Source organism: Phasianus colchicus, chromosome 6 (genome assembly GCF_987193195.1).
Source record: "Phasianus colchicus chromosome 6, bPhaCol1.hap1.1, whole genome shotgun sequence".
Classification (NCBI taxonomy): Eukaryota; Metazoa; Chordata; class Aves; order Galliformes; family Phasianidae; genus Phasianus; species Phasianus colchicus.
In genome coordinates, this window is record NC_143441.1 from 53,190,213 (window position 1) to 53,215,361 (window position 25,149).

The 25,149-nt window shown below is 65.0% G+C and overlaps 1 protein-coding gene across 1 annotated transcript in view; it reads right to left on the minus strand.

Annotated features, from left to right (window-relative positions):
- LOC116238509 (SCO-spondin) overlaps window positions 1-25,149 on the minus strand; it is a 35,503-nt gene that overhangs the window by 1,684 nt on the left and 8,670 nt on the right. Inside the window, exons 25-99 of the mRNA XM_090143332.1 lie at window positions 24,922-25,071; window positions 24,756-24,849; window positions 24,276-24,676; window positions 23,933-24,163; window positions 23,670-23,855; window positions 23,244-23,480; window positions 22,949-23,071; window positions 22,772-22,863; window positions 22,362-22,599; window positions 21,587-21,739; window positions 21,374-21,508; window positions 21,098-21,280; window positions 20,877-21,027; window positions 20,590-20,749; window positions 20,435-20,489; window positions 20,236-20,346; window positions 19,893-20,111; window positions 19,682-19,779; window positions 19,214-19,355; window positions 18,955-19,141; window positions 18,797-18,866; window positions 18,492-18,708; window positions 18,141-18,299; window positions 17,890-18,060; window positions 17,074-17,238; window positions 16,425-16,604; window positions 16,159-16,281; window positions 15,945-16,074; window positions 15,730-15,855; window positions 15,563-15,654; window positions 15,273-15,446; window positions 14,909-15,073; window positions 14,583-14,835; window positions 14,461-14,507; window positions 14,200-14,370; window positions 13,677-13,805; window positions 13,198-13,343; window positions 13,018-13,112; window positions 12,894-12,946; window positions 12,165-12,323; window positions 11,993-12,072; window positions 11,742-11,911; window positions 11,544-11,590; window positions 11,261-11,461; window positions 10,890-11,060; window positions 10,612-10,794; window positions 9,844-9,940; window positions 9,512-9,735; window positions 8,825-8,977; window positions 8,002-8,168; window positions 7,646-7,806; window positions 7,324-7,544; window positions 7,211-7,246; window positions 6,952-7,125; window positions 6,649-6,858; window positions 6,379-6,546; window positions 5,881-6,012; window positions 5,029-5,269; window positions 4,786-4,938; window positions 4,303-4,349; window positions 4,019-4,207; window positions 3,805-3,951; window positions 3,377-3,507; window positions 2,849-2,973; window positions 2,711-2,757; window positions 2,211-2,432; window positions 1,975-2,136; window positions 1,786-1,902; window positions 1,567-1,705; window positions 1,245-1,447; window positions 1,006-1,170; window positions 803-930; window positions 587-732; window positions 441-487; window positions 196-360 (exon numbers count right to left, since the gene is read on the minus strand). Coding sequence (XP_089999458.1) covers window positions 196-360; window positions 441-487; window positions 587-732; window positions 803-930; window positions 1,006-1,170; window positions 1,245-1,447; window positions 1,567-1,705; window positions 1,786-1,902; window positions 1,975-2,136; window positions 2,211-2,432; window positions 2,711-2,757; window positions 2,849-2,973; window positions 3,377-3,507; window positions 3,805-3,951; window positions 4,019-4,207; window positions 4,303-4,349; window positions 4,786-4,938; window positions 5,029-5,269; window positions 5,881-6,012; window positions 6,379-6,546; window positions 6,649-6,858; window positions 6,952-7,125; window positions 7,211-7,246; window positions 7,324-7,544; window positions 7,646-7,806; window positions 8,002-8,168; window positions 8,825-8,977; window positions 9,512-9,735; window positions 9,844-9,940; window positions 10,612-10,794; window positions 10,890-11,060; window positions 11,261-11,461; window positions 11,544-11,590; window positions 11,742-11,911; window positions 11,993-12,072; window positions 12,165-12,323; window positions 12,894-12,946; window positions 13,018-13,112; window positions 13,198-13,343; window positions 13,677-13,805; window positions 14,200-14,370; window positions 14,461-14,507; window positions 14,583-14,835; window positions 14,909-15,073; window positions 15,273-15,446; window positions 15,563-15,654; window positions 15,730-15,855; window positions 15,945-16,074; window positions 16,159-16,281; window positions 16,425-16,604; window positions 17,074-17,238; window positions 17,890-18,060; window positions 18,141-18,299; window positions 18,492-18,708; window positions 18,797-18,866; window positions 18,955-19,141; window positions 19,214-19,355; window positions 19,682-19,779; window positions 19,893-20,111; window positions 20,236-20,346; window positions 20,435-20,489; window positions 20,590-20,749; window positions 20,877-21,027; window positions 21,098-21,280; window positions 21,374-21,508; window positions 21,587-21,739; window positions 22,362-22,599; window positions 22,772-22,863; window positions 22,949-23,071; window positions 23,244-23,480; window positions 23,670-23,855; window positions 23,933-24,163; window positions 24,276-24,676; window positions 24,756-24,849; window positions 24,922-25,071 — 11,340 coding nt within the window. The remainder of the gene's footprint in view (window positions 1-195; window positions 361-440; window positions 488-586; window positions 733-802; window positions 931-1,005; window positions 1,171-1,244; window positions 1,448-1,566; window positions 1,706-1,785; window positions 1,903-1,974; window positions 2,137-2,210; window positions 2,433-2,710; window positions 2,758-2,848; window positions 2,974-3,376; window positions 3,508-3,804; window positions 3,952-4,018; window positions 4,208-4,302; window positions 4,350-4,785; window positions 4,939-5,028; window positions 5,270-5,880; window positions 6,013-6,378; window positions 6,547-6,648; window positions 6,859-6,951; window positions 7,126-7,210; window positions 7,247-7,323; window positions 7,545-7,645; window positions 7,807-8,001; window positions 8,169-8,824; window positions 8,978-9,511; window positions 9,736-9,843; window positions 9,941-10,611; window positions 10,795-10,889; window positions 11,061-11,260; window positions 11,462-11,543; window positions 11,591-11,741; window positions 11,912-11,992; window positions 12,073-12,164; window positions 12,324-12,893; window positions 12,947-13,017; window positions 13,113-13,197; window positions 13,344-13,676; window positions 13,806-14,199; window positions 14,371-14,460; window positions 14,508-14,582; window positions 14,836-14,908; window positions 15,074-15,272; window positions 15,447-15,562; window positions 15,655-15,729; window positions 15,856-15,944; window positions 16,075-16,158; window positions 16,282-16,424; window positions 16,605-17,073; window positions 17,239-17,889; window positions 18,061-18,140; window positions 18,300-18,491; window positions 18,709-18,796; window positions 18,867-18,954; window positions 19,142-19,213; window positions 19,356-19,681; window positions 19,780-19,892; window positions 20,112-20,235; window positions 20,347-20,434; window positions 20,490-20,589; window positions 20,750-20,876; window positions 21,028-21,097; window positions 21,281-21,373; window positions 21,509-21,586; window positions 21,740-22,361; window positions 22,600-22,771; window positions 22,864-22,948; window positions 23,072-23,243; window positions 23,481-23,669; window positions 23,856-23,932; window positions 24,164-24,275; window positions 24,677-24,755; window positions 24,850-24,921; window positions 25,072-25,149) is intronic.

Here is a 25,149-nt window from a genome sequence, read left to right on the forward strand (position 1 = left end):
TGGAGATCGGAGTGGCCAGGGCTGGTGGCGGTGGGGGATAAACCCACCCGGGTGCTTGTGCACCCCCAGAGCCTCAGCATCCCACAGTGACAGCTTGCACCCTTCCTTCACCACCCACCCCATCACCCCTGCCCCATGCTCTGCTTTGCAGCTTGATGAGCCACAGCCATACCTGGGGCCTCCGAGGACACTCACCGCAGTCAGGGAGGTGGCAGGCAGCCCGGCGCACAGGGGGCCCCAGGCACTCAGCCCCCTCATAGAGGCGCTGCCGCAGCGGGTGCCGGTGTGAGAGCTGCTCACCCATCCCACACGTCACCGAGCAGGGGGACCAGGGTGACCACGGGGACCACAGGCAATCCACTGCACAGGGAGCGAGCAAGGCCCGGCTGTGGCACAGGGATCACAGCGCAGGCACGGGGATGAGAACAGGTTGCCCTCACCATTGCACTCCTCCTGTGAGCAGTTGAAGGTGCCATGGATGCAAACACTGTGGACAGAGAGGGGCTCAGCACCCACCCAGCACCCAGCACCACCCAGCTCCGTGTCCCCTGCTGTGGAGTGATGCTGTGGGGCTGGGAGCACACACCACGTGTTGCAGCGGTGCTGCAGGCGGCTGCCTGGTGCGTGCTCCTGCTCTTGCTCTTCCCGTGACAGGTTGAGCACTCCGGGCATGGTGGGGTCAAGCGTGCAGCGGCACTCCTCAGGGGACACGCAGGCACCATCCTGCAGCACCTGTGGGTAATGGGGACCCTGAGGCTGCTGCCCCTTCCCCAGCATGCCCCGTGCAACTCCACAGCCCCACCTGTCCGGGCAGGCAGGCACAGCCAGGCTGGCAGGGCTGTGGTAGGCACTGTGTCTGTGGGCGCAGGTCAGCACAGGCATGGGGACAGGCGTTGGCACATTCCCTGTGCACCTGGCTGTGGGGACAGTCTGCGGGCGAGGACGTAGCCATCAGTAAGCCCTATCTCCCCCACCTCAAGGCTTCCTGCTTTGTGCAGCCCTTACCCTGTGTGCAGTTGTGCACGTTGCAGACGCGGTGCTGCCGCAGTGCTGGGATGGGGCACGGCTCCTCCTCACCCCCCAGCAGCTCCCGGCTGCGCTCCGAGCGGCCCCCTCCACAACTGCTGCTGCAGGGGCTCCAGGGGGACCAGGGGCTCAGCTGGCAGACAGCTGCAGGGGACACGGCTCAGCGTCAACCCCGACGAGTGCCCGTGCTGATGCTGGTGGCGATGCTGGGCACTCACCAGGGCAGGGCTGAGGGCTGCACTCAGCTGTCTCCTGCATCCCGCTGGCTGTGCAGGGCACCCCGCCGGGGCTTGGCTCACAGATGCGGTGCCGGGAGGTGCGGCCTCTGCCACAGCTGCTCGAGCAGGGGCTCCAAGTGGACCAGGGCCCATAGGATGGGCACGGCAGTGCCGGGCACACCATGGTGCCATTCTCACAGGTGCTGCGGAGCAGATGCATGAGGATGGAGCCCAACCAGAACACCCAGCGCCCCCCACTCACTGGGGCTCAGTGATGGGCACAGCACGGTCCTGCCCGTGCCATGAGCCCCATGGCACCCACCAGTTGTGGCACTCAATAGTGGCCTCCTGCCCTGGCCACAGCTCCCGGGTGCCGTTGTCCCCGCTCAGCCCGCAGCGGCACTGGGCTGTGGGCACGCACACCCCGTCCTGCAGCAGCTGTCCCTGTGGGCACCGGCACCCTGCGGGGCAGGGGGGTGGGATGGGCACCATGCTGCTGTGAGTGTCTGGGGAGACGGGCGCAGGGTTCAGTGGGCCATACCTGGCTTGCAGCCCCCCTGCACACACTCCACGTGCTGCCAGAGGTCAGTGCAGGCGCGGGGGCAGCTGTTTGCACAGGTGGCGGTGAAAATCCTTCCCTGCTCCTCACAATCCTCCCCTGTGCACAGCAGCCTGGTGTCAGGCCCCATCTGGGTGGGGGTCTCGGAGTGGGGGAGAGATGGGAGATTACCTGGGCACACAGCCGTGTTGCAGCCCTCGCTCTGGGTGTGTGCCCCCCGGCACTGCCTGCTGCCTGCCAGGGGCTGGAGTTGGCGGTGCCGCAGGCGGAAACTCCCACTGCAGGGCTGCTGGCAGGGCCCCCACGGCCCCCAGGGGCTCCAGAGGCACAGCTCTGTGGGATGTTGGCGTCACTCAGGGTGGGACACAGGGGGCTGCTCACCTCCATGCCCTGCGGCACTGCGGTACCTTGGCAGATGTCAGGGTCTGGGCAGAGCCGCCGCTGCTGCAACTCAGCTGAGCACACAGCTGCATCTCCAGACCAAGGCTGGCCGCTCTGTGGGTCCAGGCAGGCTCGGTAGCGGTGCTGCACTGACACGTGGGGTGTGACATTCCCTGGGTGGGATGGGGACAGGGGCAGGCAGGTGCTGCAAGGCGTCCACTCTGACCAGGGGCTCAGCGGGAGCAGTCCTGCGGGAACATGGAACTGCTGGGTGGGTGGGAGATGCTGGGATGTTCCATGGTTGGGGCAGGAGATGTGACACCGCCAAAACGGCGGCCATGGGGCATGGGGACGTTGCACTGCCACACAATAAAAGCCACGGGGCATGGGGACGTGGCATTGCTAGCACAGCAGCAAGCCATGGGACAGGGGGACATAGCACTGCCACACAGTGGCAGTCATGCGGCATGGGGATGTGGCACTGAAGGCAAATGAAAGCCACGGGGCAGAAGGGGGATGCTCTCACCCTGGCAGCCTTCACTGCTGCACTGCAGGGCTCCGTCCTGGCACACGCTGTGAGGCAACAAACAGCTCTGAGCTCCAGGTGTTGTCCCTGGCCCCTCAAGTGGGGGACACCCCCCTGGCGCAACACAGCCCCACTCACCACTCCTTGCATCCCAGCAGGATGATGTCCCCTGGGGACAGTGTCACCAGGCCACCTGACCCATTGGTGTGCAGGCAGTCACACTGTTCGTGGGGCACGCAGGCACCACGCTGCTCCAGGAGCCCCTGCCAGGACACAGGGATGTGGAGAGGCACCTGGTGCACTCCCACAGTGTCCCCAAGCATCCCACAGCATTCCCACAGCATCCCCATCAACTCCCTGTAGTGTCCCCAAAATATCCCCAAAACATATCCCTGCAGTGTCCCTAATGTGTCCCTATAGCATCCCTGCAGCATCCCCCCATTGTCCATGCAGTGTCTCCTCATTGTCCCTGCAGTATTCCCCCAGTGTTGTCCCTCCAGTGTCCCCATGGCATCCCTGCAGCCTCTCCTGTCCCATTGGTGGCATTTGACCATTTGTCCCCAGCGCCCCCCATGGGCACTTGGTTCTTTCTAAGCCCTCCCTCCCCCCAGCAGATTCAGAGCCCACCAGGCTGCCTCCAGCCCCCCATCCCCGTGCTCCTCTTGCCTGGGGGCAGAAGCAGCCCGGCAGGCAGTGGGACTGGGCTGGGCACAGCTCTGGACGCTGCAGTGTGGAACAAAGCTGGGCACAGGGGGGGCTGCAGGGCTGGAACTCGAAGGGGGGCTCACAGCTGGATTCTGTGGGGACAAGTGTGGGGTTGGGGCTGGAACATCCCAGTGCATGGTGGGAAGGGCAGGGTGCGGGCAGGGAGTGTATGGTGGCAGGAAGGGACATCCCAGTGAGTGCACAGGGATTGGAAGGGATGAGGGGACACCCCTGTGAGCGCATGGGGATACACAGGACCAGGGCAGGAGCACACAGGATGGACAGGGGCACCCCAAGTGTCACTAAGACAGGCAGGCAGCATACAGAATGGGCAGGATGTGGGCAGGGCTGTGCTGGGGCAGGAGGATCTCTGCCATCCCCATCCTCACCGGAGCATCCCGAGGTGTTGCAGGGATGCAGCTCCACGTCCAGCCCCACGCAGAGGCCGGTGCTGTGCTGGTGCCGATGCCGGTGCTGCAGTGGGGAGCTGCAGGAACAGCTGCCCCAGGAGCTCCAGGGACTCCAAGAGCACTCAGCTGTGGCAGAGCAGAGGGTGAGGAGCGGGTATGGCTCCACAACCCCACACCCGTGCTGATCCCCTACCTGGGCACGGGCGAAGGTAGCAGGCCTGCACCTCCCGGTGAGCTCTGGCTCCATCCCCGGTGCTGGCGCTGCAGAGGGCACCAGGGGGAGCCGGGGATGGGCAAGGACAGGAGCCCTCCCGGGAGGTCAGGCCGGTGCCACAGCTCCGGGAGCAGGGGCTCCATGTGCCCCACGTGCAGTGTTCGGCCCCTGGGGTGGAGAGGTGGCACGTCACAGGCCACAGTGTCACCTGGTCCCCTCCATCCCCAGAGCCGTGGGGATGTTTGGGACTGCACGGCACCCACCGGCACAGGCTGTGTCCTCGCAAACAGTGCCCTCTGGCGTGCAGGTGCTGTGGAAGGGAATAAAAAGAGTCAGTGACCATGGGGCGGGTGGTGATGGTAATGGGGTGCAGGATGCTCAAGAGGTAAGTGATGCTTATGGGGCAGGAGATGCCCATAGGCAGGTGGCGCCCAAGGAGGTGGGTGGTATCCACGGGGTGCCGATGGTAATGGGATGGGTGATGCTCAAGGAGTATGTGGTGCCCATGGGATAGGTAACTAATGGTGCGGATGATACCTGCAGGGTAGGTGGTGCCCATGGAGTAGGTTGCATTTGTAGGGTGGGTGGTGCCCATTGGGCTGGTGGTGGTGCCCGTGGGGTGGGTGATGCTAATGGGATGGATGACGCCCATAAGGTAGGTTGTACCCATGGAGTAGATGATGCCCATGTTACAGGCAATGCAGGAGCAGCCCCGCACACCCCACATCCCTCCGTGGAGCACTGACCATTGCTGGCACTCGCCCTGCAGCCACGTGTCCCCCAGCCTCCTCTCCCAGCTGCCTTGAGGGCACAGGGGTGGGCAGGGCCCCGTGGCACAGCCCCGGTTCTCCATCTGCTCCCCCTGGCACTCCTCGTCCCATGAGCCTGCCGTGGGTGTCCTGTCGAGGCACAAAGCAGAGGACACGGAGCTGACAGGTCCTCACAACCCATGGTGCCATGGCCATCCAGTGGCAGTGCCGCGTCCCCACCTGAAGCGCGTCTGCTGGCCGTCCCCACAGCTGACACTGCATGGAGACCAGTGGGACCAGCGGCTCCAGTGGCAGCGCAGCGGTGCGCAGAGGCGGTCGGTGCAGCGCAGGCGGCCCTCCAGACACGTGCAGTTGTTGCAGCCATCGTGATGTGAGCTGCCTGGCACCCAACCATGGCCCTGTGCGTCTGTGCACTCGCAGTGTGCGAGGGGCACACAGCCCCCATCCTGCTCCAGTGTGCCTGCGGGAGGGCAGCGTCACCATGAAAGTCTGTGTGTGTGCATGTGAGTGTGCCATGCCTGGCTCAGCCTCCGGCCGGATGCAGCCAGTCCCATGCATGCAGCTGTACATGCACATGCATTGGCAGTGCACATGGAGCTCCGCATGCGTTTGCAGTTGATGCCCAGCACTGGATTTGCAGTGTGCACACAGTTCTGCACATATGCACGTGCAGCTCTGCACACTTGCATTCCCAGCACTGAGCACCTGCAGTGCACGTTGCTGCGCACCATGCACAGCATTGCCCACAAGCACTTTTGCAGTGCACTCCCAGCACCTTGTGGGTTTGCAGTGCACGTGTAGCCATGCAAGCATACTGTCACTGCAGTCAGCTCTGGGCAGGTTTGCAGTGCACATGCGCTTCTAGTGCATGTGTAGCTCTGCCTGCAAGCGTTCTTGCAGCGCATGAGTGTGCTTGCAGTGCATTCCCAGCACTGTGGGCATTTGCAGTGCATGCACATAGCATGGAGCCCTGCTGCCACGCACACCCACAAAGGGCACTCCAAAACCCCTGAGCATCTCCCAGGCCATGGTCCCTGAGGAATGCAGTGACAACAGAAGAGTGGCACTCACCGTTGGGGCAGCGGCAGCCGGGCTCACAGCGCTCCTCCTCCCCACAGATGATGCCCTCCTGTAGGTCCCCACAGTGCTGGGGGCAGCGGTTGGCACAGGTCACCAGTGTCATGCCAGGGGGGCAGCTGTCACCTGGGAGGGGGCACTTGTCAGCGGCACCAGTGCTGAGGTCCCACTCCATCCCCATCCTCATCCCCATCCCTACTCCTGTCTGCATCTCTGTTCCCATTTCCATCCCCATCCCTACCTCCATTTCCATCCCCATCCCATCCCCATCCCATCCCCATATCCATGCCCATATCCATCCCCATCTCCTTATCCATGCCACCCCCATCTCCATATCCATCCCCATCCCCATCCCATTCCATCCCCATCTAGACCCCATCCCGGCCCCTATATCCATCCCATCTCCATCCCCGTCCCTGATCCCAACTCCATTCCCTTTCCCATCTCCATATCCATCCCCACCCCTTCCCCTTCCCACCCCTCCCCCCCCACCGCAGGGCTGGGCGTTGCAGAGGCGCAGTTGGTGTCTCTCTCCGTGGCACCGCTGTCCCCCGTTCTTGGGAGGAGGTCGGGTGCAGGACCGGCTGCGCACCGCTCGCCCCCCCCCACATGTGCGGTCGCAGCGGGTCCAGGGGCTCCATGCCGACCACGCACCATCCACTGCAACCGGCGGGACACGAGGGGATGGGCGTTAGTCCCACGGGCCACCCGTAGCTCAGCAAAACCCCTCGGGATGCCGCCCACCCCCCGGCCGCCCCCCACCTTTGCACGCCTGCAGGCTGCAGAAGCGGCGCTGCACGAAGGCGCTGAGGATCCCCGGGCACCAGCGGCCGCCCGCGCCGGGGGGGCTGTACGCCCGCAGCCGCTGCTGCCGCCCCACACCGCAGCTGCGGGAGCACTCGGCCCACGGCCCCCACGGCGCCCACGAGCAGTTCAGGCCGGCGCAGTCCTCGCCTTGGCACGGGGGGACGTCTGCAGGGACGCGGGGGGTGGCAGCGCCTGCCGGCCGTGCCCCCAGCGCAGAGCTTGCGCGGAAGGCGCGGGGGGGTGGTGGGGGGGACCGACCTGAGCAGAGGGGAAGGTTGCAGGGCTGCTCCTGGAAGCCGTCCCCGCTGCAGGCGGCCGCCCTGACACACGGACGCTCGCGGGTCTTGGTGGCCGGGCGCTCGGGGTGCGTGCAAGTCTTGGAGCAGGGGCTCCAGGGGGACCAGGGGCCGAAACTCTCCTCCTCCTCCGCACCTGCCCGGGAGCGGGGCGCTGGCAGCCGGGGGGGCCCCGAGACGTCCTCCCTGTCCCAGATGGCCCCCGGCAGCACAGCCCTCACCTGGGACATCGGGGCCGGGCTCCGTCGTGGGGACGGCTGCGGGGAGCAGAGCACGCGGTGTCATCCCCGCATCCCACAGCCGCGGCACGGCGGGGCGCGGGGCCGTCACGCACCTGGGCACTCGGGGCTCTGGCAGTACTTGCTGTCGGAGCGCGGCCCGGCGCAGTCCCGTCCCCCCCGGGCGGGCTCGGGGTTGGTGCAGCCCCTCCGGCGCGTCATCACCCCCAGACCTCCGCAGCTCCGCGAGCAGCTGCTCCAGGGACCCCAGGACGAGAAGCCCCCGTCCCGCGGGCACACGGGCTCCGAGCAGTTGAGGCGGCCGTGGAGGCAGGTGCTGGGGGGGGGAGATACGAGGACGACACGGGTGAGAGGGGAGGGGGGCACAGTGTGGGGAGTTGGGGGGCAGGGTGAGTGGGGAGGGGGCCGGACGCTCACCAGGAGGTGCAGGCGGAGCGGATGGTGCTGCCGGGTGGCACCTCCTGGTCCAGTGCCAATGGGGGTCCCTGGGTGCCCAGGAGAGGGGAGGCTGCCTGGGGGTCGGCAGAGCTGTTCTGGAGCTCCCGCAGGACCTCGGCTGTCAGCACACAGGGGCACTCCTGCACCGTGCACAGGGGCACATCCGTGGGGTCAGGGAGCACCCATGGGAGCAGGGAACACTCATAGCCCCAGGGAGCACCCACGCCAAAGCCCCCCCTGAGCACAGGAGGACCAAGCAAAGACCCCTTGGCCAGTCTGTGTGCAAGGAGGAGGCTGCACCCATGCGTGCATGGGACCTTGGTGCAGGTGCTCACCTGCAGGCAGTGGCCATGGTGCAGCAGGGTGCCGGCGGGGCAGTGGCAGCCCTCCTGGCACCCCCCGGGGAAGCAGGAGATGTGGCCGGCGAGGTGGGCACAGCTGTAGGGGCAGCCCTCGCCCTGCTGGCACTCGCGGTACAGCCGTCCCGATGGGCAGCCCGCCTCTGCAGGGACGGGGCTGAGTGTGGGCTGGACCCAGGGAGGGGTCCTGGAGCCTCTGGACCCCCCACTGCTCCGTCCCCTGCAGCTCTGGTTCATGTGCAGGGACACGGTTTGCGGGTGCCATGCCACCCCATCCACCACATCACTCACCCACCAGGCACCAACCTGCCCAATCCTATCCACCCCGAGGACCCCCTCCCACTCCATGCACCCCGGATCCTTCCACCCACTCCCTGCTGCTCCGTGCCACCCTGTGCACACCATGACACTCTGTGTCCCCTCATCCACTGTGTGCAGTCCTGTGCAACCCCATCCAACCTGTGCTGCCCCACGCACAACATGCCACTCCATCTCCCCTTTCCACCTCGTGCACCCTATAGCATCCTGTGCACACCATGCCACCCCATGCCCCTTCATCCACTTGTTGCCACTTTAGGTAATCAGTTCTACCCCCGAGGACACCATGCTGTCCCATGCATACCCTCCCATCTCATGTCCCACCACCCACCTCATGCCACTCCATCTAACCTGTGCCACCCCATGTCACCTGCACACACCATGCCACTCCGTGCTCTTCCATCCACCCTGTACCCCAAATGCTGGCCCAAGGACCCCACACACCGTGCCACCTGTGCCACTGACAGGGCGCAGCACTCACCCCGACACACGTGGGTGTTGCAGGTCTTGCTCTGCAGGGCCAACCCCGGGCACCCCCCCGGGTGGGGGCAGTCCCGATGGCGGAGCTGCTCCCCCCCACCACAGGAGACGCTGCAGGGCCCCCACAGGGACCACTCGCCCCACGGCTCCTCCTCTGTGGGACAGGGGAAGGGGCATGGGGGTGACAAAGGACCCTGACCCACGTGGCACTGGGGCTGTGGCAGCAGCGGCACCACATGGCACTGCATGGCACTGCACTGCTCTGTGCAGGACTGCACTGCACTGCACAGCACAGCATGGCACTGCATAGCATTGCATCATGCCACAGGGTGCCCTGCAGGGATCCCCACCCCACCCTATGCCATCCATGTCTCCCCCACCTCGTACTATCCCATGGCACCCCATCATTCCCAGGCACCCTGTGCCAGTCCCTTCTACCTCACCCATACCACAAATGCTCTGTATCCCATGTACCCTATGCACCCCACGCACCCTGCACACCCCATAAACATCACATACCCTATGCACCCCATGCACCCTGTGCATCCCATCTACCCTTGGGCCATCCCTTGACACCCCATCCACCTCACATACCCCATGCATCCCACACCCCCATGTACCCTATCTACTCCATGTCCACCATACAGCCTGTGCCCTCCATGCCCCCCGGGTGCCCCACAGCCCCCACCTGGGCAGCCCTCAGTGGCAGGACAGGGTCTCTGGCGCTGGCTGTGCCCGGAGCAACCCCGACCCCCAAGTTGGGGTGTGGGGTTGTTGCACTGGCGGGAGGCGAGCTGGGTGCCGGCGTGGCAGCCAGGGGAGCAGGGAGACCACGGCCCCCAGGGGCTCCAGCCCCCATCCACACGGCACCCTGGCTCTGCATGGCATTGCAGTGTGCCAGCCTTGCATGTGCTGGGGGACAGGGAGCAAGGTGAGGGGGGGCCCACGTGCCATCCCTGTGCACCAGGATGGTCCCACAGGTCCTCTATTGGGGCTGGGCATGGAGATGGGGGTTCTCACCAGTTCTGGCAGTGTCTCTGCAAGGTGTCACCAGGCTGCAGTTCCTGCAGGGGGACAGCCCCGTCCTGCTCCCAGATGCTCCCATTCTCGGAGGGTCCTGTGGGGGGCACAGGCACACATCATCTGATGCAAAATGGCATCTTTCACCCCAGCCCCCCTCCTGTGCCCAGCTCGTGTCATGGCACAGCCTTGTTCTGCATTCTGTACCATGGCACTGCATGGTGCATCCCATCCTTGCAACCCTGCAGCACTCTGCATCCCAACCCTGCCATCCCATTGCATCTTGTACCCCAATCACTTCACAACAACTCATACACTATCCTTGCAACCCTATTGCATGCTGCACCCCATCCCCACCGCCCCATGGTATCCTGCACCTCACTCTTGCAACCCCATAGCACTCTACATCCCATCCACACTACCCTATATCCACCCCTGCCATTCCATAGCACTCTGCACCCCGTCCATGCATGCTGTGTGCAATCCCAATCATCTCCTTCACCCTGCACCCTATTCCTGCCATCCCATGACACCACACACCCCCTCCTTGTAATCCCATGGCACCATACACCCCATTCCTCATCTCCGCCACCCCAATGCAACCCACATTGCAACTCCACCACCCCACAGCACTCTGTACTCCATCCCTGAAATCCCATTTCATCCTGTACCCAAAATCTGCACCCCGTTCCCCATCCCCACCACCCCACTGCACCCAGCACACACAGACCATCACCCTGCATGTCCCCACGTGTCCCCAGCACGCACCCCATGCACAGCGGCAGCGCTCCGGGGACACGCAGTCGCCGTCCTGCAGCAGCTGCCCTTGGGGACAGGCGCAGGCGGGCAGGCAGCGGGGGGTGGCCATGCAGGCAGTGTCCTCCCGCAGGTCCTCGCAGGAGTGGGGACACGGCTTGCCACAGGTGAAGGCCACCAGACTGCCACCACACTCTGCAGGGAGCAGCAGTGTGTAGGGGGGACCGGGAGGGGGATGGACAGGGACATAGTGGTGAGGGGACCGTGACCCCCGGACCCCGCAGCCTCACCTGGGCAGGTGCTGGTGGCCCATGGGCAGGCACGGCTCTGACGTGCCTCCCCGGCACAGGGCAGCCCCCCGAAGCGGGCAGGGGGGTTGGAGCAGGAGCGGGTGCGCACTGCCTGTCCCCCGCAGCCCCCACAGCGCGGCCAGGGTCCCCAGGCACCCCAGGCCCCGTCCTCTGTGAGGAGAGAGAGGTGGGCACTGAGCATGGGGCATCCCCAGCATGGCCCCCCCACCATAAAACTTACAGGCAAAACCGACATGGGGCAGCCCAGCGGGCACCGAGTATAGGATACCCCCAGAGTGGCACTGATGGTGGGCACGAAGCATGGGACACCCACAGAACAGCATCCCCAGACCCCTTCTCCCAACACCTACCAGGGCAAGGTGGCACGGGGGGGCACTTCTGGTGCTGAATCTGCATCCCAGTGTCCCCGTGGTCCTCCTGTCCTCTGGAGCAGCCTGGCCCCCCCTGCTGTGGTGCAGGGCAGGAGCAGACACGGTGCCGTGTGGCAGCCTCATCCCCACAGCTCCTCAAGCATGCCGTCCACGGGGACCACTCACACCAGGCACCAGGCACTGTGGGTGGGGTGGGGGCAGTTGGCAGCATCTCTTTGCACAGTGACACCACGTTCCCTCCGTGGGGGACCCCCACACTCACCGGGGCAGGGCAGCCCGGTGCACAGCAGTCTCCCTTGGGTGCAGGTGCTGTGGGCAGAGAGCAATGAGAGGCAGGGATGGGAATGGGGAAGAGGTAGGGATGGGGATGAGATGGGGAACGGGAATGGGACAGCAATGGGGATGACAAAGGGGATGAGGTGGATGCTGTGCCCTACTGCCCTCACCCCACCCCGCTCACCAGTTGTTGCAGCCATCACCACGTGGCACGCTCTGCCCAGGCCGGTGCCGCTGCCCGCTGCGCGCATCCAGGCAGGTGCAATTCTCTGGGGCCACGCACGCTGTGCCTGCTGCATCCAGCACTGTGCCGTTGGTGCAGTAACAGCCGGGCTGGCAGTGCCACGTGCAGTGCTGCCATGGGGACACGGCCCCGGTGAGCTCTGGGGACTTGATGAGGGGATGGGATGGGGACAACGAGGGGTCGCCACTCACCGAGATGTCATCGCAGGAGCGGGGACAGGGCGGCCCGCAGTGGCTGAACACTGATCCTGGCACAGTGGTGCAGTCGGGAGCTGTGGTTTGGGGAATGGGCCATCAGCACAGGATGATCCCCCATCACCATCCCCACCACCTCCCAACCCCACTCTCAGCTTTAGGCACTCACGGTGGCACAGCTGCCGGGTGCAGGGACGCTCCTGGGACTGTGGCTCTGCACAGGGCACCCCAGGATGTGCAGAGCAGAAGCGGTACCGGCGCTGGCGGCCCAGCCCGCAGGAGGCTGAGCACTCACTCCAGGGTGTCCAGGGGGTCCAGGGCCCATCCACTGCCCCAGGCATGGGGTGTCAGCATGAGCCCACCCGTAGCATTGGCTTGGGGATGGATGGGGTGACTGGGAACTTGCTTTGGGGCAGGTCTCCTCGTTTTGGGGCACATTCATCACTTTTGGGGCAGACCCTTCCCCGTGGGGGCAGGTCTCCCCCATCTGGGGTCAGTTTCTCCCTTTTTAGGTACGTCTGTCCCCTTTAGGGCAAATCTCTCCCTTTCAGAGCAGGTCCCCCATTTTGGGACACACCAATCCATTTGGGAGCACATCACTCCCCTTTGAGGCACATCCCTCCCTCTATGGTGCACTCTTCCCTTTTGGGTAGGTTTGCACCATTTTAGGGTAAATCTATCCCTTTTGAGGAACATTCCTTCCTTTGGGGCACTTCCCTCCCTTTAGGGCCAGGTCCCCAGGCAAAGAGGTCCATGAGTGAGACCCCCATTCCTATTGCCACAACCCAGCCACGGCCACTAGGGGCCACAGGGGCAGCAGAAGGGGACCCAAAGTGCCACCAGGGGTGGGGTTGGCACTGTCCGTGCAGCATGGGGCTGGCGGGGACCTCACTCTCACCGTCACTGCAGTCCTCCTGAGAGCAGTTGGTGACCCGACCAGAGATGCAGGAGCTGGGGACAGAGGTCAGCGGTTGGCAGGGGGGCCAGCATTAACAGGACCCACCCCCCCGATGGGCACTGACCAGTTGTGGCAGCCCTGTGGCACAACATCCCCAGGCTGATAGAGGACACCATCCATGGCACAGGGACACTCCGCCTCGGCCACACACACATTGTTCTGCAGGGACATGGCGCTGTGCTGTTGTTTGGGGGTGCCTGCACAGAGCCCCCCCCCCCTTCGCCATACCCTCATCCCCACTCACCAGGAGCACTGCCCCCGGGGGACAGTAGCAGCCGGGGTGGCAGCCCCCATCAGCTGGGGGAGCCGTGCTCAACTCTGCACATGAGGCTGGGCCCTGGGTGCACGCCTGCCACTGCCTGCCAGGGGGGCAGACCCCTGGCTCCTTGCCTGGGGAAGGAACACAATTGAGCACCCCCAGCTGGGTCATCAGCACCATGAGTGCTTGGTGGCACTGATACACAGCTGTCTGCCCACCATGGGACAGCTGGGGTGACCTCAGTGTGGGGCATTATGGGGTGGGTGGACGTGGCTCTGAGCCCCCACCATGTGCATGGGGCACTGGGGCAGCCTGGGGATGGCATGGTGGGGACACAAGGATGAGAACCACGGGGGGTGGGAACAGAGGCTGCTGATTCAGGGGCTGCTGGAAGGGAGAGAGGGATGGATGGACAGAGGGGTGGAGGGAAGGATAGATGGACAGACAGATGGACGGGGGCTCACCGGGGCAGGGTGTGGGGTTGCAGGTGCTGAACTCCAGGCTGTGCAGGGGGGGACCATCCCGTGTGCGGTTCCTGTAGCCGCCCCCGCAGGGCACTGAGCACCCCGACCACGGACCCCAAGGTGCCACAGCTGCTGTGCACACAGGGGGATTTTGGGTGCTGCCTGGCCCTGCAACCACCTCCCCCAGGATACCCACCCCAGGGACACCCCCATCCATAGACAGCCATCTAGAGGGTGTCCTCCCCAGGGACATCCAGTGCAGGGACACCCACCTCATGAGCACCCACCCCAAGAGATACGCACCAGCAGACATTCCCCAAGGACAGCCCACGGCACCCACCCCTTGGCACCTGCCCTAACGATACCCACCCTATGGCCCCCACCCCACGGAACCCTCCCTAGGGATACCCACCCCATGATGCTTACCCAATTCTCTCCAGGGACACCCACCCAACAGCACCCTCCCTAAGGACACTCATTCCATGGGACCCTCCCCATAGTCACCGGGGTGGGGGCTGCTCACCACGACAGGGCTGCAGGCTGCAGAACTCCACCTCCATGCTGGGTCCCTGGCAGGGTGGATCCCCCCTGGCCAGGGGGGGCACAATGGGCACCCGATACCGCCGTCTCATCCCCACATCACAGCTGTGGCTGCAGGTGCTCCAGGCTGTCCAGTTGCTCCAGGTGCAGGGCACTGGTGAGACATGGAGATTCACTACACCCAGCCCCCTGGCACCAGGAGGCCCTGGGACCCGCCATCCCTGCAGTTGCCACTCAGTGCTACCTGGGCAGATCTCTGTGCTGCACACCATCTGCCCGGCCACACAGGTGCTGTAGAAAGGTATGGTAAGCAAGGGGTGAAGGTGGGGGGAACCCCCCAGGCTCCATCTCCAGTGCCCCCCGCACCAGTTGTTGCAAGTATCAAGTGCAGTGATGTCCCCGGGCTGGTACAGGTGGCCACGGTGGTGGCAGAGGCAGTGGCTCGGTGGCACGCAGGTCCCGTTCTGCAGCAGGAGCCCAGCAGGGCAGTGGCAGCCAGGCTGGCATTGTGCAACGCATGCCACGCCAGTGCCCAGGTCCTGGCAGATCCGTGGGCATTGCTCCCCAAGGCGCTGGCACTCCTCTGCCGTGAGGTATCGCATGGTGTCAGGGCACTGTGCTGCAGGGGAGAGCAGGTGCAGGGCTGGTGTCAGTGCTGGTGCTGCAACCCCCGTGTCCCACGTGGCACTCACCTCTGCAGGGCTGGCTGTTGCAGTCACGGGTCTGGAGGAGGGGTCCGGTGCACTCAGCACCACCGAAAGCCGGGGGGGTGCAGGTTCGGCTGCGTGTCTGCACACCAGCGTCGCAGGGAGCAGAGCACTCAGACCAGGCAGACCAAGGCATCCAGACACCTGCCACTGCAGGGAGATGGGCTGGGACTCCAGGGACACCCACTTGCCATGGGACCCTGCCTCACCATGGGCACCCACCTTCCTATGGGCACCCACACTGCCTTGAGGCACCCCGTCACCTTGCACCCCACAAAACCTCATAACAGGGTCTCAGCGATGGGTTGTGGCCCCCCCCCCCAGCCCTGCAGCTCCCCAGTAGCCTCACCTGGGCAGGGAGCTGTGTCACAGGGCTCCTCCTGCACCCCCAGCCCTGGACAGGTCTCCATCCCCTCGCAGTGCCTGAAGCGGTGCCGGTGGCCACGCTGGTCCACATGGTGGAAGCAGCTCTGGGAACAGGGGGACCATGGGGTCCAGGAGCTCCAACCACTGCTTGGCTCAGCTGGGACAGATGGACACATAGTGCTGGAGCAGCCCAGTGGGCACCGGGCAGCCAAAGGCAGCTGGTGTGGAGGGGACAGCAAAAGTCCCATCCCCACGGTAGTGGCATGCACGTACTGGTGGCACAGGGTGTGTGGCACTCACGCACTTCCCGGGTGTCCCCATCACACGGGGCTCCACCATTGGCTGCTGCGGGGTTGGATGGGGACCTGTGGGGACAGCACTGCATTGTCCCGCATCCCCACCCAGCATCGTGCAGTCAGGTCCCCTTCCCAGACCCACACCTGAACCTCTCCTGCATGCCCACACCGCAGCTGCGGTCACAGAAGGTCCACGGTGACCAGGCAGACCAGGCGCAGGCGATGGGACAGGCCATGTCCTCACATGTCACCACTCCATCCTGGCACATGCTGGGGACAGAAGCTGGGTTCAGCCATGGGGACAGGGAGAAGTGCATGGGGTGGCCCTGGCTGCAGAGGGACACGGCATCACCGCTCACCATTGGCTGCAGCCATCCCGCAGGAAGACCTGGCCGGGCAGCCAGCGCTGCTGGCCCTGGTGACAGTGGCACTGGCTGGCATTGACACAGGTGTTCTCCTGCAGGAAGAGCCCTGGCGGACACCGGCAGCCTGCCCAGCAGCACGGCATCAGTGCCCGTGCACCAACACCAGCACCCAGCCCCCACCCTGCGCTGTGCCCACCCTGTCACTCACTGTCCTGGCAGGGGCTCTGGCAGCTGCTGGTGGCACTCACGTCCCCGCAGACTTGGGGACAGGGTGGCACCAGGCCCTGTGCACAGTCCCCTTCCTGCACCAACACCATCCCAGGGCCGCACTCTGTGGGAGCAGAGCCAGGCTGCTATGTGGACAGAATGCTCCCCTGTGTCACCCTGGTGCCACAAGAGTCCCCACAGCGCCGTGCCCCCATCCCATCACACCCACCCCTTTGTGTCCCCATCCCAATGTCCCTGCTGCCGTACCTCGGGTGGCCCCGCAGGGCTGTAGGTTGCAGGACTGGCTCTGCGTGGACTCCCCAACACAGGGCTGGCCACCGTTCTTGGGTGGGGGGTCGGTGCAGCTCCGGGTGCGGCTCCGCATGCCCCCCCCACACTCAGCATCACAGGAGGACCACGCACTCCAGGCTGCCCAGGCACCGGGCACTGGGGGGCAATGGAACAGGGGCAGTGTGGGCACCCTCTGTCCCCTGCCTATGTGGCCCTGCCCCCCCTCAGCTGGGCTACCCTGTTCTGGTGCAGTCTGGGGACCCCACACAATCCCCCCTCATGGCCCCCCATTCCACCCTCAGTTGCAGGAATGGCTGGAGTGCAGGGATGTGCCACCCATCATGCTTTGCCACATTGCTGTGCCACCATGCCCCACCACTGTGTCCTGTCACCATATCCCATCACCATAAGCTGTCACCATATCCCGTCATCCTGCCCCCTCACTGTGCCCTACCACTGAGCCCCCCCACCACACACCACCACAATGCCCTGTCACTGTGCTGTCACTGTCCCCCACCACCGCACCATGCCACCACGCTGTGCCATCGTGCCATACCCTGCCATGATGCCCACCCCCAACCATGCCATCACAAACCCCGCTATGGTGTGGGGCTCAGGTCAGTACCTGGGCAGGCACGCAGGAAGCAGGAGCGGGTATCAAGGCGGGGGGTGTGGCAGGTGCCCCCAGGCAGGGCGCCCCGCAGCAGGACCCGCTGGCGAGATGTCACCCCCAACCCGCAGGAGTGGCTGCACTGGCTCCAGCCACTCCATGGGGACAGGATGCAGTCGGCTGGCAGAGATGGAGATGGGTGAGGGCTGCCCTGGGGCCATCCTATGCCCAGAGCTTATCCCCTTGGAAAGGCCCACAGGGATGGAGTCTCTGCTCAGCCCCTCTTGGTGCCCTCCAGCTCTGGTGTCAGCAGCCCTGGCACTCCCAACACCCGTCCCCTCACTTTCCCACTGGAGCAGAGGGCTGCAGCTGGCCAGCCCAGAATGCTTGGTGATGGAGGGATGCCCTTTCCCCATCCCCATTCCCACCCTCTTCCCCCTCCACATTCCTATCCCCACCCCGTTCCTCATGCCTTCTGCATTCCTGTCACTGTCCCTAACCCCATCCCACATGCATTCCCATCCCCGGCTCCATCACCATTCCATTCAATTCTCTTCACTGTTAACATCTCCATCCCCACCTATCTTATCCCAATCCTATTCCCATCCCCTCTCCATCCCACCCTTATTACACTCCATTCCTGTCCCCATCTCCACACCCATATCATCCGCTGCCATTTTCATCCCATCCCCATCCCCACTCCAATCCCTATCCCATCCCTACCCCATCCCATTCTTATCCCCATTCCCATCCCCATCCCATCCCCATTTCAATCTCATCTCCTCTCCATCCCTTCATCATCTCCATCCCTACCCCATTCCCCCCACACACCACAGCTGCTCTCATCGGAGCCATCGGCACAGTCGCGGTTCAGGTCGCAGCGCTTCTCCATGGCCAGGCACTCACCGGTGCTGCAGAAGAACTGCTTGGGGGAGCAGGTGGGTGGGGGGCTGCTGGGCCAGGCCAGGGGTGCTGGGGGGCTGCTGGAGGTGGGGGTGACTCCTGTGGGACAGGCCCTTGTGTTGAGCTGGGGCTCAGCAACCTCAGGCTCTGTGGGGGCAGGGGGGTGCTGGGGGGCTCACCGCAGTGCGCCTCATCAGAGCCATCCAGGCAGTCCTGCTGCCCATCACAGACCATGGCTGCATCCACACAGCCCAAGGCATCGCAGAGGAACTGGTCCGAGGGGCACAGGAGCCGGGGCAGGGGTGGCTCTGGTGGAAAGCGAGGGACTGTGGTGGGGGCTGGTGGGACAAGTGGGAGCCGTGGGTTATCACCACCTGCCTCATGGCACACCCAGCCAGCAGCAAGATGTGCATTGTCCCCATGTCACCCTGAGGACGTTCACATCCCCACCCCTGTGGTGCCAGGTGCTGGGGAAATCGCCCCCCCCCTCAGACCCCACACAGGGCTGGCGCCAGACCATGCCTCCTTACCAGCAGACGTTGGAGTGGGGACCCCAGTGGGAGGCACATGCAGCCCTGTAACAGGGTGTGACACTGTTACTGCCGCCATGCCAGGTGAGGGGGGACTAGGAGAGGGTGGCCCCTCGGGGGTGAAGGTGGTGGTGGGGACACCTGGCAGCCTGGTGGTAGGTGGCACAGCAGGGCTGGTGGAGCCAACAGTGAGCAACGTGCTTGTCCCTGCCGGCACCTGCACACAGGGAGATGAGTGTCACCACTGCTGCTCTGTGTGCCACATGGCTCCCGCCCCCTGCTTGTCCCCAAGTTCCAGGGCTCACCGCTGCTGGGGAGGCCAGGGGTGGCTCTGCGGTCAGCCCCAGGATGCCGGCGCTGCCAGGGGTTGAGAGGCTGGAAGATGCAGAGCTGGGCAGTGAGGGGCTGTGTACCCCAAACGTGGCACCCCCAAGGCACCCCCAGCCCCCACCGGTGCCAGTACCTGGCAGGGTGAGTGGGCAGCATGGTGCTGCTGGGGGGCTCACAGCCGGTCTCGTCGGCACCCCCTGGGCAGTCGGTGACACCATCACATCTCCGGGATGCTGTGACACAGCTGACCCCACACCAGAACTCCCCCGCGCCACAGGATGCTGGCGTCACCGCCACCGTCACGGCCGGGGCAAGGGGCACTTTGGGGAGAGGGAGAGGTGGGCAGGGAGAAGAGGTCCTGGGGTGTAACCCCACAGCACAGCACAGGGTACCTGTTGGGCAGCCCAGCAGCTCGGCCCGCAGGAAGATGGCGTTGTGGAAGCGCCGAGGGAGGATGCGGACGTAGCGTGCCTGCACCATGTGGTCCAGCGGCTGCACCACTGGCGTGGTGGCGTCCCAGTTACCCTGGAAGAGCTGTGGGAGGGCAGTGATGAGTGTGAAGGGTTGCACACCTGGGCGCATACCCGTGCACACACCCATGTGCACACCCATGCATACACCCGGGTGCAAACCCCCTCACAAACCCAGGTTCAAATCCATGCGCACAGCACCAGCACACCTGCACCCAGCCACACGTGCAGGGAAGGGGACATGGGGTCATCATGTTACTGGCTGCAAAGGGACACTTGTGGAACTTCAGGACAGTCCTGTGCACCCCCTCCCCATTCCCCCCCACACCCCCATGCAGGTGCCCACGGCACAAGCAGCACCTTGGGCTTCGGCGAGCTGCTGGCAGAGACCTGTGGGTAGTCATGCCAGTGATTCCCATCAGTGCTGAACTGCAGCTGGAAGGCAGTGATGAAGGCATCCCCAGCCCCGGGCCCCTGCACCACCACCCCTGTTGGTGGAGATATGGCACGTGTTGGCATGCAGTTGCATGCTCTGACACCACAACTGGCGCGGTGCCCGCTGTGGTGGCAGTGCCAATGCCACGTGGCACACAGCACCCACCGGTGAGGTTGGTGGTCTGCAGCAGGTCCAACTGCAGGAAGGGTGGCTGGGAAGGCAGCCCAGGTGGGGTGTCAGCTGCGGGGGCCCAGCCCTGCAGGTCCAGCCCTGGGGAGACCTGGTGCAGGCGGGCGGCCTTGGCTGGGTGCTGCTGCTGCTCGGTTGAGGCGGTGAAGCTGCTATCAGGCAGGGAGGCGATGCCCAGGGGGCTGTAGCAGGGGTCTGTGGGCAGAGGGAGTGGGTTTGAAGGCATCCCCCTGCAGGGGGGGGTGACCTCACAGGGTCCCCTTCCCAAGAGAGGGAGGAGGTGTGGGGACACAGCACACTGTGAGCAGAGCTCTCATACCACCCGGGGGAGGCAGCGGGAATGTGGGCAGTGGGCTGCCAGGGGGCTTTCCTGGCACGGTGCTGGGGTGCTCCACTGCCAGTGCCGTGGGAATGGCTGTCACATTGTCACCTGCAGTGGAGACAGCCTCTGTGCAGCACCCAGGTGCCAGCAGGAATCCAATGAGGCCGTGCCCCCCAAACCCCAACACCGGGCTCACCTATCTGTGCACAGAAGCAGCAGGAATCCCCCTTTCCCTCTACCAGCACCTGGCCCTGAGTGAAGGGAAGGCCCTGTCATCACCCAAGCACCACGATGGCACTGCCACATCCCACCTCATGCATGGAGAGCTCAGTGCAGCCCCCAGCACCTCACCTGTGGGCAGCCCATGGCACTGCGGGCGCAGTATGGCGAGCAGCGCACCTCGGGGCCAGGCAGGCACTGGCAGACATGGCAGGGCCCCCAGCGCCAGCGGTCCCCCTGTGCACGGCTCCGGCCCTGGTGCTCACACTCCTGGCATGGCTCCGTTTGGCACCTGTGAGAGGAGACATCAGCAGAGACTCAGCACACGGTGTGTGGTATCCAGAACACGGCACATGGCACACATCACACGGCACATGGCGCACATCACATGGCACATGGAACACGATGGGCAACCTCACCTGCGTGCCTTGCGGTAGATGCCGCGGCACTGCCGGTTGGTGCTGTGCTTGCTGGGATGGCTGGGGCTGCGGAAGGACCACTGGATGCTCTGCACGCCGCAGGGCCCCAGGCATTCACCCCAGGGTGACCAGGCAGACCAACTGCAGCTCACTGTGGGCACAAACATGGTGAGAGCAGCCCCGGCACCATGCCTGCAGGTGGGCACAAGAGCAGGACGCACCAGAGCAGGCAGGGTTGTGGCGGCAGCGCCGGGGCTGCCCATCCAGGCAGGTGCAGAGGCGGCAGTTGAGCTTCATGCGCTGCCCTGGCCAGTAGTGCAGCCCATCCACCTCGCAGCGACACTCCCGTGGGCGCACGCAACCACGCTCGCCATCCAGCACCAACCCCTCTGCACACCAGCACCCTGCGGGCACCACCGAGACCCCCGAGCCCGGTGGGTTGTGGGCACGTAGGGGATGGAATACATAGCAGGGACGATGCCAGCGCATGGCCTCACCTGGGGTGCACTGCTCCTGGCTGCAAGGTGCGCGGCTGGCAAGATCGGCGCAGGATGCGGGGCATGGGGCGCAGGGCCGGGGCTGCAGCCCCCTGGGACAGGAGGCAGGGGGGCACCCGTCCTGCTGGCACGTGCCTGGGGCACAGGTGAGGAGTCAGGGGTGTGTGAGCCCCCAGCCATGGGAGTAGGGGTCTCAGGGTGGGGGTCACCCACCGATCTCCAGCGTGCTGTGGGCCGCGGCAGGCAGTGCGGCGCAGGGCCGGCCGCCATCCCGGGGGGGCTGGCAGTGCCGCTGCCGTACCACCACCCCCTCACAGCCCTGTGTGCAGTTGGACCACGTCGTCCACTCACTCCAGGCACCGTCCACTGCAGGCAGAGGGAGAAGTGAGGGTGGAGGGCACCATCCTGACCGTGTGCCCCCTGACCCAGGGCACGGCCAGCTCTGCTCTGATGAGAGGACCCCACTTTCCACATAAATCCCAGTTTTTGGAACTCCTTCTGCTCCCCCAGGCAGCCTTCACAATGGGATTTCCCCCTCGCACTCCAAGCAGCCCACAGATCCCACAGGCAGCCCAAGTCATGCAACCCCCATCAGTTCCCCCTAGCAGCCCCAGCCATGGGAAGCCCCAAACCCCCCAGGCAGATCTGGTGGTAGGAGACCTTCCCCAGTTCCCAGGGCAGCCTCAGCCTTGGGAACTGCCCCCAGATCCCAAAAACAGACCTGGTGGTGGGAATCCCCTTTCTGCATCCAGAAGCTCTGACCATGGAAATCCCCAAATCCACTGGTTTCTCCAGCAATGGGAATATCCAAATCTCCCAGGAACTCCCAGCAACAGGAATTCCCAAATCCACTGGGCACCCCAGCCATAGAAATCCCTAAATCTGCCAGGCACTCAGCCCCGGGAACAACGGGACTCCTTGGACATCTCCAGTGCTGGGACTCCCTGAATCCCACATACAGCCCCATCCAAGCCCCATGCCAACTCACCAGGGCAGGCAGTGATGAAGCAGGGCCTTGCCTGTGTGGCCTCACCATGGCACTGGTGCAGCACACCCGGGGCTCTCTGGCTGCAGTTCCGTGCCCGCAGCTGCTGGCCAAGGCCACAGGAGCGGCTGCAGATCCCCCAAGGTGCCCAGAGGCCCCAGTGCCCGCAGTCCCTCTCATCTGTGGGCAGCCACCCTGAGGCCACGTCCCCGTCCCTGCAGTCGGGCAGCCCGTTGCACACCTGTGGCACAGAGCAATGCTGAGCCCCCAGCAGGCAGGGTGATGGAGGAACACCGCAGGGACCCCAACAGGGCACCAGGACAGGATAGTGGGTATCGCTGTGGACCCCAACCCATGGCATCACTGGGTTCCCCATCCCATGGCATCAATGAATCCCCATCCCATGCCCATACCTGCTTGAAGGCGATGCACTGGCCATCCCCACAGCTGTACTCGGCACAGGGACCCGCAGTCTGGTTCCTCTCGCCAGTGGGGACATGGCCTTCTGCAACAGGGACAGGGGTGCCGTGAGCACCCACATGGGTTCCCCAGTCCCACTGCTCCCTGTCACCTCCGTGGTCCCCCCTCACCGCAGGCCAGCTCGTCCTCGCCCTGGGGGCAGTCGATCGCCCCATCACACACCCTGCTTGCATTCACACACACACGGTTGTTGCAGACGAAATGCCCTGGGCACGGCGGGATCTGGGTAGAGCCTGCAGTGGGGACAGCAACCCATCAGGTCTGACACCACAGGGGGGGATCCCTGGGATGGTGTGGGGCACCAAGTGGGGAGTGTAGCCTTGCTGGGTCCCTGTGAGGGTCCTGCTCCCTAGACAGCATCCCAGGGCTGGGGACAGGGATACGAGGGGACACGCTGCGCCTCACCACAGTTGTCGTCACTTTCATCGGAGTGGTCAGGGCAGTGGGGGATGCCATCACAGAGGTGGTCGTAGTGGATGCAGTGGGCACCCAGGGCGCAGGGGAAGTGTCCCAGCGCACAGCTCCGGTTGCAGCCCAGCTCATCGCTGTCGTCAGGGCAGTCAGCCTCACTGTCACATACCCAGCCCCGAGGCACGCACTGCCCACTCTGGCATGGGAACTCGTAGGGTCCGCACGCGGGTGCTGGAGGAGATGGCACCATGGGGTGATACAGGGAGAAGGAACCCCACGCATGGTCCCCATGTGTCTCCCCCTTCCCTGCAGAACCCCAGCAGGGGGGGGGAGCAGCTCAGGCCTCTCCAGCAAAGAGCAACGTGCTCCCACTGATGGCACTGGGAATGTGGGGAGCGCAGGGGACACCTGTGCCCTCACCTGCTGTGCCATTAGCAGGCACTGTGGGCAGGTGGGTGGGTGCAGGGGGGGCCCAGGACACCATGCAGCGCACAGAGCTCTCATCCCATCCATCTCTGCAGTCCCGGATGCCATCGCAGAGCTTCACCTGGCTGACACAGGAGCCATCCGGGCAGGGGAGCTGTCCTGGGGCACAGGTGATGCGGTCTGTGGGGAAGGGGACAGTCCCAGGGCGGTGTCACCAGACGCTCAGCCCCGTGCTCACCACAGCCACAGCCCCTCACCTGGGCAGAACACCTCATCACTGCCATCCCCGCAGTCCTGCATCCCATTGCAGAGGGCAGCCGGGGGCAGGCACAGTGCATCAGGGCACTGGAAGCGGCCAGCCGGGCAGACGCAGCCCCGTTCATCGCTGAAGTCCCCGCAGTCATCGTGTCCGTTGCAGCGGTGTGGGTATGGCACGCAGCGTCCCGCTGCACACTGGAACTCACCCGCACCACAGCTCGGGCTGCAGCCTATGGGGACAGCGGTCAGAGCCCACCGCGAGCACAGCCCCAGGGATGGGAACATGCAGAACTGTCCCCAGACCACCCGGGGTGCTCACTGCCCACAGCCGGTGCCACTCGCCTGCCTCGTCTGAGTCGTCGGCGAAGCCGCAGTCCAGCTCCCCATCGCAGACACGTGCCCGTGCGATGCAGCGGCCGCTGGCGCAGCGGAACTCCGGCGGGGCGCAGGGGGGGGGCGGGCAGCCGCGCTCATCTGAGCCGTCCCCGCAGTCGGACAAACCATCACAGCGGGCAGCCCAGGGCACGCACTGCCCGTCAGCGCAGCGGTGCTGGTGCGGGGCGCAGCGCGGGGCACAGACCTCATCCGAGCCGTCCCCGCAGTCGTCCTCGTTGTCGCAGAGCCATGCGCCCGGCACGCAGCGCCCGCCAGTGCGGCACGGGAACTCCGAGTCCGGGCAGCGGGGCTGTGCTGGGCAGGGCTCTGCCGCGGGTGTGCATTGCCACAGCCCTACGGTGCACGTGCTGCGGGGCAGCCGCGGTTAGGATGGGCTGCAGGTAGTGTGATGGGCAGGGGTGGGGAACAGGCACCGGCCGTGCTCACCAGTTCCTGCAGCCCTGCTTCACCACCGCGCTGTCTGGGAAGGCGATGCCCTGCATGAAGCACGGGCACTCGGCGGGGTCGATACAGCTGCCCTCTGACAGCGGGGAGGAATGGAGGAGTGAGAAAGGGTGGCAAGGGGAAGCCCTCCCGGCAGCCCTCTGCTCACCGTGCAGCACCTTCCCCTCGGGGCAGAAGCAGCCCTCCAGGCAGGACATGGTGTCACAGTGCTCGGGCAGCTCCAGGCCCAAGTTCTGGCAGGTTTGGGGGCAGGGGGGGCCGCAGGCACTGTATTCCTGCCCCCCATCACACTGCATGGCTGCAGAGGCACAGAGTATTGAAGTCACATTGTGTCAGCCCTGGGGTGAGCCTGCACAGCCCAGATCCCATCCCAGAC